General features: G+C 43.5%; 1 protein-coding gene across 4 annotated transcripts in view; it reads right to left on the reverse strand.

Annotated features, from left to right (window-relative positions):
* arhgef6 (Rac/Cdc42 guanine nucleotide exchange factor (GEF) 6) overlaps positions 1–13,019 on the reverse strand; it is a 149,599-nt gene that overhangs the window by 106,182 nt on the left and 30,398 nt on the right. For all 4 annotated transcript variants that reach the window (XM_080187785.1, XM_080187784.1, XM_080187783.1 and 1 more), the window contains exon 3: positions 4,958–5,045. In XM_080187785.1, coding sequence (XP_080043911.1) covers positions 4,958–5,045 — 88 coding nt within the window. The remainder of the gene's footprint in view (positions 1–4,957; positions 5,046–13,019) is intronic.

Raw genomic sequence — 13,019 nt, forward strand, 5'->3', positions numbered from 1 at the left:
CTTCTTGACCACCTTGTCTATTTAAGTTGCCATTTTCAGGGAACTGTGGATCTGCATGCCTAGATCCCTCTGTCTGCTAAACATTTCTAAGGGCTCCATCATTTACTGTATACTGTCCTTTTGCAGTATACCTTCCAAATCACATCATCTCACATTTGTCTGGGTTAAATTCCATCTACCATCTTTCTGCCCAGGTCTCCAGCTGATTTACATCCTGCTGTATCTTCTAACAATCCTCCTCATTATCCGCAACTCCCCCAAGTTTTATATCATTTGCAAATTTACTAACCAGACCACTTTCGTTTTCCTCCAAATCATTTGTATATATTACAACCAACAGAGGCCCCAGCACTGATTCTTCTGGAACACCCCTTGCCACAGACCTCCAGTTAGAAAACTACCCTTCCACTGCTTCTCTCTGCTTTCTATGCCCAAGCCATTTCACCAGCTCACCTCAGATCCCACATGACTTCACCTTCTGCCAGGAAGAACCTTATCAAAGGCTTTACTGAAGTCCACGTATACAACATCCACTGACCTGGCCTGGTCAATTTTTCTTGTCACTTCCTCAAAGAACTCAATCAAGTTTGTGATACATGACCTCCCCTTCACAAAACCATGTTTCCTATCGTTAATAAGCCTATTCTCGGTCCCTAAAAATCTTCTTCAATAATGTCCCCACCGCTGATGTAAGACTCACAAGTCTGTAACTTCCCGGACTGTCTCTGCTGCCCTTCTTAAACAGAGAAACAATGTTAGCTACTCTCCAATCCTCTGGTACCTCGCTCATGGCTAAAGAGGATGCAAGGATTATGACCAAGGTCTCAGCAATTTCTTCCCTCACCTCTCAGTATTCTGGGTAAACTGTATCTGGCCCTGGGGATTTGTCCATCTTAACGTTTTTCAAAACCTCCAATACCTCCCTTTTTATCTCAACATGTCCTCAAATGTCAACATCCTCCTTTCTATACTCACCGTCCACCACATCCTTCTCCTTTGTGAATACTGATGCAAGGTACTCATTAAGGACCTCATCTGGCTCCACACAAAATTCCCTCCACTGCCCTTGAGGGAACCTACCCTTTCATTAGCTACTCTCTTCCTCCTTATATCTGCATAAAACGCCATGGGATTCTCCTTAATCCTGCCTGCCAAGGGCATTTCATGGCCCCTTTCTGCCCTGCAAAGTCCCTGCTAAAGCTCTTTCCTGCTATCTTTATTCCTCAAAAGCCTTATCCATTTTCAATTTCCTGAAATTTATGTATGCTTCCTTCTTCTAAATGAAAACTTTCAATTAAAATATTCTAAAATAAACACCATCTTTTTATTCCACAGGTATTCTCAGCCAGCCTGGAACTAATTAGTTGCATCGTGACATCATCTGTATGAAGCAGCGTGCTGATGTTATGTGGATGAACGCGACACAAATAATTACAACTCTTCCATTACCTCACTCACCAACAAAGCAGCAGTGTAATCCAACCACCCAACAGGCCCACGGGAAAAGAAGCCAAACAAATGGAGGACAACCAAGCAAAAAGGAACAATTATTCCAGCTATAAATCGTGTGGTTTCATTTCTCAACATGGATTTACTTCATTTCACAACAAAACAATCTACACTTACGTTATGCCTTTAACGTAGTGAAACATACCAAAGTACATCACAGAAGTAATTATCAAAATAAAATCCAACACCGAGTGAGCCCATGAGACAATAGAAGGTCAGATGGCCAAAAGCTTGGTCAAAGAGGCAGGTTTGAAAAGAGGCAGAGAGGTTTAGGAAGGAGCTCGAGGCTCAGGCAGCTGAAGGTGTGGCACCAATGGTGGAGGGATTCAAATCAGGGAGGCTCAAGGAGGCAGATCTGGAAGATCAGAGAGATTTGGAAGAACTGTGAAGAGCGTGGAAATTACAGCGATAAGGGGGAGTGCAGTTATGGGAGAAGGAGGTTTGAAAACAAGAATTTTAAAATCAAAATGTTGCCAGACTGGTAGCCAATAGCAGGTGAGTAATGTCATGGGTAATGGGCAAACAGGGTTTGTCATGATTTTGGACATGGTCAGCTGGCCAATCAGCTCAAGGCTGGAAAAGAGGGCAATGCCAGAGTGGTCAAGGCTGGAGGTGATAACAGTGTGGCAGCTGCTGCACTGAGGCAGGGATGGAGATGGATGATGTTACTCACATGAATTGGATGGTTTGGTTGGTGCAAAGTATCCAGAATCTGAAACTTATCGGGAGGTAGACAGACTGCAGAGATTCTGGAAAGCCTTGTTCAGCCCCAGACTGTGCAGGGATAGGTGGCACAGGCAGCTGAATCATGACAGACACCAAAATATCCTCACACTTACTAGTGGTGAGGGCGCAGGAGGCAGGGGAAAGAGAGGTTTAAGAAAAATTGTCTGCAGCAGAGCGAAGGAGCTGGGCGTTATCTTTATGTTCCAGATTGACCCAATCTACACTCCCAGGTTACTGATCCGCTTTACGATCCAGAGGGATCCACTTGACTGCCCAGAGGGACCCGCTTGACCACCCAGAGTGATGCTGGGATAATGAGCAGTTTTCACAGCAAGGGCAGGGGCTAATGCGCTTCCTGAGATCGAGTGATGATTGGTCAAATCATTTGCAACATACAAGTCACAACTTCAATGTTCAGCAGTCGAATGCTCCCGTCCGCATTATTAGCAACAGCAGGAATGGTTTCAGCGTCACCATTTGTATAGGATCAGGTTTTTTTTTGCTTACGCTGTAAACTTGATCTAACCTGAAACTTTGCTTCCCACATCTTAGCTTGCACTGAATCTCACTTGAGCCTGTGCTTGCAGTCCAGCAACAGCTCAATTCTCCTCACGCTCAAATCCCTCTACTGTCTCATCCCTCCCTATCTCTTTAACTTCCTCCAGCCCACAACCCTCCAACATCTCTGCACTCCCCCAATTTTGTACGTCTTCGATTTTAATCAGAGTGAAGCTGGCTGTGCCTTCAGTTGTAGAATTCCTTCCTAAACCTCTCCAACTCCACAGGGCAGCATGGTGGCACAGTCACTAGCACTGCTGCCTCACAGCAACAGGGACCCGAGTTCAATTCCCAGCTTGGGTCATCATCTGTGAGGAGTTTGCATGCTCTCCCTGTGTTTGCGTGGTTTCCTTCGAGTGTTCGGTTTTTTCCCACGCCTCAAAGACTTGCTGGTTAGGTGCGTTGGCCATGCTAAATTCTCCCTCAGTGTATCCGAACAGGTGCTGGAGTGTGACAACTAGGGGATTTTCACAGTGACTTCATTGCAGTGTTAATATAAGCCTATTTGTGACACTAATAAATAAACTTTAAACTTTTAAACATCATCTTTAAACTCTCTTTCTTCTTTTTAAGATGTTCCTTAAAGCCTACGTCCTTCATCAAGCTTTTGGTCACTTGTTGCAATGTATCCTGATTGAATATAAAAGTAGGGAGGTCTTGCTGCAGCTGTATAGGGCATTGGTGAGGCCGCAGCTGGAGTACTGTGTGCAGTTTTGGGCGCCGCACTTACGCAAGGATATTTTGGCCTTGGAGGGAGTGCAGAGGAGGTTTACTAGGCTGATACCGGAGTTGAGGGGGTTGAGCTATGAGGAGGGGCTGAATAAACTAGGCTTGTACTCGTTAGAGTTTAGAAGAATGAGGGGAGATCTCATTGAGACATATAAGATGATGAATGGGATGGATAGGATAGAGGTGGGAAGACTCTTCCTGCTCAGAAAGGACAGTAGGACTAGGGGGCACAGCCTCAAGATAAAGGGGGGGCGGTTTAGAACGGAGTTGAGGAGGAACTTCTTCACTCAAAGGGTGGTGAATCTCTGGAATTCTCTGCCCGTTGAAGTGGTGGAGGCTGCCTCGTTAAATATTTTTAAAGACACGGGTTGATGGGTTTTTGATAAGCGAGGGGATTAAGGGTTATGGGGAGAGGGCGGGAATGTGGAACTGAGCCACGACAGATCAGCCATGATCTTATTGAGTGGCGGGGCAGGCTCGAAGGGCTAGATGGCCTACTCCTGCTCCTATTTCTTCTTATGTTCTTATCTGGCCCAGTGCTATATAAATGTAAGTAACTGTTATTATAACATCGCTTTTATACTGCACTGGTGTGCCTCACACTACAGAGAATATCCAAAATAAACTTCCCAGGTCTGTCAACACTGACATGGTCTTCCAGACTCTGGCAGGTTGATCTTTCATCTGTTGCCAACTGCATTAAGACTCATGCATCAGCAGCTAGTGACATGGGTGTAGAACTAGAGTGGAAAATGAATCTCAATTGCAGCAACCCCTTCATCATTGTGAAAATCCAGGAGCGAGCACCATCGCTGCTGGCTGTGAGAAGGTGGAAAAGCAAAGTGACCAATAACTATTACGCAATGGAGCTTTCTAATAGGTTATCTGCACTCAGTGGCTCAAGGTCTCTGAAGACAACTTCAGAAGTCACTGACACAACTAGAAAGTGAGAACATCCTAGCCATGATACACCAGGGTAAGAAAGGTTGGCAGTTTCTCTTCACTGAAGGGCACTGATGAAGATCCAATTCTTGTTCATCTCAGGGCAAAGCACAAAATAGCGGCCCTGCCGGAGTCAATCCAAGCTCACAATCGGCCTATCCGGGTTATAGAAGGAAAGGTGGGTCCCGTGTACAATTAGAAGCGATTGTCAGTATAATTTTGATGAAGCAATGGTTTGGCTCACCATGCTTATCATGTGCTGAACATCTCACTTCCTGTTTTAAACACGTAAACAAGTAACCAAACAGACAAATTCACAGCCTTCGACAGGCCAGCTCCTTCAAACATATTGAGAAAAACACGCAACACAGAGCAAAGGATGCAATAGGCCCTGGGCAGAGCACACCCTGGGCACAGCATGCAACATGCCCTGGGAAAATCACAGATCGTTATCAGTAAGCACTGAGCAGATACAAGTAAAATGGCATCTTACCTTCAGTGGCCTTGTTAATTGCTGAAAGAGTGTTCAAAACCTTGTTGAAGTTCTGCCCTTTGTACAGGTCATTGACATCAAATGTTTGCTACAAACAAAATCAAGACAAACTTGTAAACAAACATTCAATCAAAAGCATGCTTATTGCTTTGTTAGAATTTATTCATTCTCAGAGCATAGTGTCAATGGCAAGGGCACATTTATTGTGCATCCCAAGGCAGGCTTCCTTCCACAATGGATGATAAATGAACCATATGAATTTTTACAATAATCAAACAGCTTCTTGGCCACTCTCACTGAGCCTTCCAAGTCTTCAAAGATTTAATATAATGCAGAAGGAGGCCATTCAGCTCATCCAGTCTGCACAGACAGCAATCCCACCCAGGCCCTATCCCCGTAGCTCCACACACTTACCCTGCTAATCTACCTATCACAAAGGAGCAATTCATTTAACCTGCACATCTTTGGACCGTGGGAGGAAACTGAAGCACCCGGAGGAACCCTACACAGACACGGGGAGAAAGTGCAAACTCCACACAGTCAGTGAACCAAGGCTGGAATTGCACCCAGACTCCCAGCTGCTGTGAGGCAGCAGTGCTAATCATTGTGCCATCCTGCCAACTTAAAAGTTCTTAAACCTGAATTCAACTTTCCAATTTTCTTTCAGCTATTATTTACCTAGGCCTCAAAATCATTGGACCGAACAATGATTTTACCACGTCATTCAATGAGCAGCCCACAGTTGTTTTGCCTAATTCGTTACGGTAAAGTTCATCAGTACAACTTTTAAAAATAAAAAATTTCCTGATAGAATCCAACTTTTCTGTCATTAAAATGCACCACAGTCCAACAAATAGGGAGTGAAATAACCATCTTTAACTGCCTAATTTACAAAAGATACAGCATTAAATATTCATTCAAACTTGTCCAACAATTTGAGAAGATTACTTTATCCGGCGATTAAATTTTCAGGCAGTAGCAAGAAAGGATAATGAAGTAAATCAGCTTGAAGTAAATGAGTTCTTTTTTAAACCATCTGATCTGTGTTTCCTTCCTCTTTATTGAACATACCACAAGCAACAGAAATGTTCGAAAAGGAACTCGTCACATACAGCTCACTGTGGAGATTAACCATTTGTGGAACTTTGTAGAAAATAGACTAGGTTTTTGATAACCCAAATATTCAAATAAATCCTAGAACCAAGTTTGATTTGTCAGCTCACTGAGTAATATAAAAGAGAACTTGCACTGAAACATCAAATTTATTGGACAAGAGGCAGCCGTTTGGCCCATCTGCACCGACTCTCCCAAACAGCATTTTATTAAGGCCCTACTCCCAAAACTCCATGTATTTATCCCACTAATTCCCCAACCTGCACATCCTGGGCTATAAAGGGTGCTTGTGCATGGTCCATCCATCTAACCTGCACATCTCTGGAGTATGGGAGGAAACTGTGCTTCCCATCTACCTGAGGAGACCCATTTTACTGTTGAAGTGTAATCACTATCGTTTGTAGGTAAACATGGCAGCTAATTTACACACACAAACCTTGGACAACATCAACTAGATGGAAAACAGTTGATCTTTCAGCTGGTTGAGGGATAAATACTGACCAGGAAACCTGGCAGAATTCTCTGGTGCTCTGGTTTCCTTCACAAGCAGCAGAACAGAGAGCACCTGGTTTAAGCTGAAAGATGTTACCTCAGACAGTGCTGAACCAGCAGGAGTGTTAGCCTCACGTTCATTACCCTGAACCCACTGGCAATGTACCCACTAAGCAGAGAAAGGCTGTGCTCGATAATTAACGCTTTCCTCAGCCTCAACCCCCCCACTGATTTTCAGAAGGCGTTTGATAAGGTGCCGCACAAGAGGTTGTTACAGAAGGTTAGGGGGCATGGAGTTGGGGGTAGGGTGTTAGCGTGGATAGGGGATTGGCTGTCAAATAGGAGGCAGAGAGTGGGGATCAATGGGTGCTGTTCGGATTGGCGGTTGGTGACTAGTGGAGTGCCCCAGCGATCGGTGCTGGGGCCTCAGCTATTTACCATTTATATAGATGATCTGGAGGAGGGAACCGAGTGTATGGTGTTGAAATTTGCTGATGACACCAAAATTGGTGGAACGGCAAATTGTGCGGAGGGTGTGGAAAGTCTGCAGAAGGATCCAGATAGGCTGGGCGAATGGGCCAGGAACTGGCAAATGGAATTTAATGTTGTTCTTAAATAACAAAATGAATTAACATAACTTTTACCAATTACAAGACTTAAACATGACACAGTATAACTCCTAACATCTAGCTATCTCTGTTGTTCCATGTAAAAGCAACATCCCACATATAAACATCCATCTTCTCTCTCAGCACAAACACAAATATGTTTACATGATGCTGGATTTGTAGCTTTGTAATACCAAGGGACAGAAATCCAGGCCAGCAGTTTCCAGAGAAGGGTATATCCTCAAAACAGTCAAGATAGCTGTTCTCTGTCCTGGTAGCTTCTAACACAGCAACATTTAAACAGCAAAAACTCCAGCGGGAGGGAGAAAAAGCATTGCTGTTTCTCTCAGCTTCAAGCAGCTTCTAAAAAAACTGAAACTAAAAACTAGAATGCTCTGTGAAAAATAGCTGTCTTCAAACACATAATATGACCTGTCAATCATCCCATCAAGATCCACTCAGCAATCCCAGGGGACCATTAAAACCACAGAACACCGCAGTATTTCAGATTAAAATCAACATGGTATCAATTATACTGCTTCAGTAACAATAAATGACACCAGCCACTGACAACATAGTGCTGACGAAACATCCTGCAGAGAAACATGATTGAAATACATTTCTTAAAGGCCCAGTATCATCATACCAGCAGTTCAAACTCAAACATCTGCCCAATACTCTACAACACAACATGATAGCTCAAACAATGACTCTTCCAAATTCACATCCAAACTACATTCTTTTAAACTATTTGCCAACTGTGATACATTCAAAATATTCTGTTTGGAAGTCAATCATAAGACTTCACTGAGGTGTTACCATTACCCTCAAAAGCCACTGCAAGATTAATCAACCCATTAGCTCCAACTCTTCTATTGGGCGTAGCTTTTACAAAGCCAGTTGTCAAAGTGTGAACAGTCTGAGGTCACTTGGTAGGCTAACTGATATTGCTTGGGGGCGGGGGGGGGGAAGGTGGTAATTTCTAAACTTGGGCAATTCTTTATTTCCACTGCTTGGAAGCAGTCTGGGGTTAATTTGAGGTCAGAGTGAAGCAAGCAAAAAATGGGCTGCTGTTCTCTTCACTCGCCCCCATTGCAGATTGGTCAGGTGCGATTGTCTGCTGCTTTATGTCAAAGTGAGGAGGCACCTGAACAAAGAGGTTCAAGAACAAATAAGCTTGAGATACAAAACCTTCATTGGACGTCAGTCATGCATCAGACAGTGAAATCCATGCTTCCAGGTCAGGGGGCTTATGGGTTCAAGTCCCACTTCAGGGAATCGAGTACAAAATAGACTGATACCCCAGCACAGCGCTGACAGAGTGGTGCACTGTCAGAGGGTCAGTACTGAGAACAAAGAACAATACAGCACAGGAACAGGCCCTTTGGCCCTCCAAGCCTGCACCGATCATGTATTCCTAACTAAACCATCCGTTTGTATCCCTCTATTCCCAGTCTGTTCATGTGGCTATCTAGATAAGTCTTAAATGATCCTAGCGTGTCTGTGTCAACCACCTTGCTTGGTAATACATTCTAGCCCCCACAACCCTATGTGTAAAAAACACCCCCGCATATCTGTATTGAACGTTGCCCCCCACCTCACCTTGAACTTGTGAGCCCTTGTGTTTGTCATTTCCAACTTGGCAAAAAACTTCCAACTGTTCACCCTATGCCCTTCGTAATTTTATAAACTTTTATTAGGTTGCCCCTCAACCTCCATCTTTCCAGAGGGAACAACAATCTCACCTCATAGCTCAGACCAGGCAATATCCTGGTAAACCTTTCCTGCACTCTCTCCAAAGCCTCCACGTCTTCTGGTAGTGTGGCAACCAGAACTGGACGCAATATTCCAAATGTGGCCCAACCAACATTCTATGTAACTGCAACATCCATCATATGCCATCTTTTATACCCTATGCCCTGTCCAATAAAGACAAGTATGCCATATGTCTTCTTCACCAGCTTTGCCAGCTATGTTCCCACCTTGAAGGATCTGTGGTCTTGCACACCCAGATCCCTCTGTGTGTCTACACTCCTGATGATTCTGCCATTTATTGTATAGCTCCCCCTACATTAGACCTACCAAAATCCATCACTTCGCAATTATCTGGATTAAATTCTATCTGCCATTTCTCTACTCAATTTTCCAGCCTATCTATATCTGCTATATTCTCTGACAACATTCATCACTATCTGCAACTCCAGCAACTTTTGAGTTGTCTGCAAACTTACTAATCAGACCAGTTACATCTTCTTCCAAATCATTTATATATATCATATTGTGGTTATATGAGGGGGCGTTGCACAGTCTAACACCTGCAACAGAACTCCCTTCTGCATCCAAAAGTAGATTTAGAAATTCCCATAGCTGTTTTGTGAAATTCATTGCTAATATTTCTCCTTCGCCAAGATTGCAATGAATCACTTGATCAGGTCATTAATCCCATTACCGATAATGACAGTTCGCTGTAAAGAAACTGACTACACTTGAAAACTAATTCAGTGATTGTAAATCTCTGCAGCGTTCCACGGATTGGAAAGGTGCAAGTTCTTAACTACATGTGACTAAAGAACGATTAGCGCAGATCATTGACTCACAGTGAGAGAGAACGTTCAGCCCAGCTGGCCCATGCTAGATGATATCCTGCACACAAGCCTCCTCCACCCTACTTCATCTCACCCTGTGAATATATCCTTATTCCTTTCTCCGTCCTGCATTTAAGCAGCTTCCTCTTAAGTACATCTGTATTGTTCACCTCAGTCATGCCCTTTGGTAGTGAGTTCCACATTCTCATTGCTCTCTAAGGGGAGAAGTTTCTCCTGAATTGTTGAATGGATTTTTTTGAAACAAGGGTTTATATTGAATAAATAAATATTGAATTAATATCTAATTTTCTCTCTCCGCCACAAGATGAAAACATCTTCTCCCCTCGATTGGGGCTAAAGGGATCAAGGGAAATGGGGGTGGGCATCAATGATCAAAATGAGTGGCAGAGCATGCTCGAAGGGCCGAACGGCCTCCTCTGGCTTCTAGTTTCTATGTCTTTCTGTCTGAGTGAACTCCTTCACAATTAGAAAGAGCTGCAACATATCACTCCTCAGTCTTCTCTCTGGGAGGAAGGAAGTTCAGTCTGTTCAATACTTCCCCACGTTTGAAGATGTAATGAGCTTGTTACAGTTACAAGCAAATTGAAGTCATTGAATAAACTGCTCACCAGACACACAGCAAACGATTCTGAATATGCTTTGCCCCAAGATAAAACCTCACCCTGGTTATTAGCAATAGTTATACGAAAGGTCACAACCACAGATAAAATGCAAAAGGATCACGTTTGTTACCCATCGTACAATCCCCAATGGGGATTTCCAAATGTGGTCAACGCTCGAGCTACACAAGCATACACATCCCTTATTTACACACATTCCTTCTCTATACCCTGCGTATGAACTGCTGGAACAGAAGGCATTATCTGTGGAGTCGTGCTCTGGTTCCAATATTCTCCAGAAGGTAGAGGTGCAGAGACTGAACTAGTTTACATTCCAAACTACTGCCGTTTATCTTTACAATACACCTGGAGGCTCGCCACTGTGAAACCACAGGCCCTTAAGAGAATTCTTCGTGCAACTACATATAGAAACCAAAGATACAGTCACAGAGGTTTACAGCACGGAAACAGGCCCATCAGCCCAACCTGTCCATGCTGCCTTTTTTTCTTTAAAACCCCTAAGCTGATCCCAATTGCCCGTATTTGGCCCATATCCCTCTATAGCCATCGTACCCATGTAACTATCTAAATGCTTTTTAAGAGACAAAATTGTACCCGCCTCTACTACGACCTCTGGCAGCTTGTTCCAGACACTCACCATCCTCTGTGAAAAAAATTACCCCTCTGGACACTTTCGTGTTTCTCCCCTCTCACTTTAAACCAATGCCCTCCAGTTTTAGATTCCCCTACCTTTGGAAGATAACACATGATTGAAGTATTTCAGGGTAAATTTAGCTGATGCACAATATCTATAGAGATTGGTAGCTTTCTCCTGGAATTCTCAATTAATTATTCCCAGTCACAATCAAAAGCCCTGTTCTGGGGTTTAACTATTTCATCGGTGTGTTCCTTCCTCACAAAATACCCAATCGGCCAGTGTTTACGGTGTAATCCTCCAATAGTGCAGCCTAACCCAGGCAGTATGGCGAGAAAGGCCTGCATTTAAATAGCACCTTCCACAGTCTCACAAACTTTCAAAACACTTTGCAGTCAATGACGTACATTTGAACTGAATTCACCGTCACAATGTCACAGGATCAAAACAAACTGAAGATTGTGAAGAAGGCAAGGTGGCAATGGAAAAGCACAGCATCTTATAGCACACATCTCACAAACACTGACAGGCAATCAACTGAAACATGACTACAGATATGTGGCATCAATTAGCGAGCCTGACAGATGTTAAACAATCCAGTTGGATGAGTGAAACTCACAGTTCATTCATCTGCCACAACACACCACCAGTACTGGGTCCAGCTCTGGTCTCTGAGACACTGACTTGGAGACAATGATGAGAAGACACTAGACCAACCTTTACTCTTAAAGTTTCAGGTGAAAGATTAGAGAAACATTTTAATCATTAAGGAAGTGTTCGATTTTAAATCATGCAGAAAAGATAAATCTGGGACATTTTTAAATTACAATAACTGAATAATGGAGCACAGGCTGAAACTAGCAGGAGCTAAATGTGGGCCCAATCTTCACGGACAAACTGATCAATACAGAGAGCAGACACACAGAATCATGGTATAATTTGAAAACCTCTAGGACACTGCAATGAAGGGGGATTCAAGAACATTCTGGAAAAAGTATCCACTCATTTGGGCAGGAAGAAACTTGAGCCAAATCACAAGGAAAATTCTCCGATCTTCCTCCAATAGTCTCAACAGATCTTTAACATTTCCCAGAACAGAGACTCAGTTCAATGTCACTTCCAGATTGCACCCTGACAATGCACGACTCCCTCAGCACTACACTGGGCTGACAAACTAAATATAGATAACATTCTCAAATCCACCACCTTCCAAGAGACAAGAATGTTCAAAACTGCTGAAGGATTGAGCAGAAACAGTCTTTAACACGGTCTGGCTAAATTAAGCTATTTATTCATGGGCTCTAAAATTACACTGTATTATGACATTAATAATAGATACACAGGAGTGAATAATTGAGGGGATCAGATGACATGATTAAACAGTGAGAGCAAAGCTGCAGTAATCCATTGAAATCATATGAGACAGTGTTTAGATCACCGCCTCCCCTCGCACTGTGCCTTCGTTGGCCAGATACACTGTTTCAGTTTGGTCAGAAAGCACCCTCATGAATGGCTGTACCACTCGCGCTCTTGGCTTCTCTGAGGTATACCATCGATACAGAACTTTTCACCATTAGAACAAAATCACTGCTAGAAATGCGTTACAACCCCTTCATTCATAAATCAACAATCTTCCTAAGTGTGTTAAAGGCTGAGAATCCATCCTGCACAAGCACTATATTTGCAATCTACAAGACTGCAATATTAATCAGCCAATTACATTACCAATAAAATAAACATTTTACTCGCAGGCCAACAGTGCTGCTCACCCCAACCCCGCCAAACCCCAGCGGAGAAGACTTTATCAACAATACCAAATGACCCCAGTTTGCTCTTGTTCTGGTCATTTTAACAACAACTTGGATTACGAAGGTCAGTACTGAGGGAGCGCCGCACTGTCAGAGGGTCAGTACTGAGGGAGTGCCGCACTGTCAGAGGGTCAGTACTGAGGGAGTGCCACACTGTCAGAGGGTCAGTACGAGGAAGTGC

The sequence above is a fragment of the Carcharhinus amblyrhynchos genome, chromosome 4 (assembly GCF_965287045.1).
Source record: "Carcharhinus amblyrhynchos chromosome 4, sCarAmb.v2.hapA, whole genome shotgun sequence".
Classification (NCBI taxonomy): domain Eukaryota; kingdom Metazoa; phylum Chordata; class Chondrichthyes; order Carcharhiniformes; family Carcharhinidae; genus Carcharhinus; species Carcharhinus amblyrhynchos.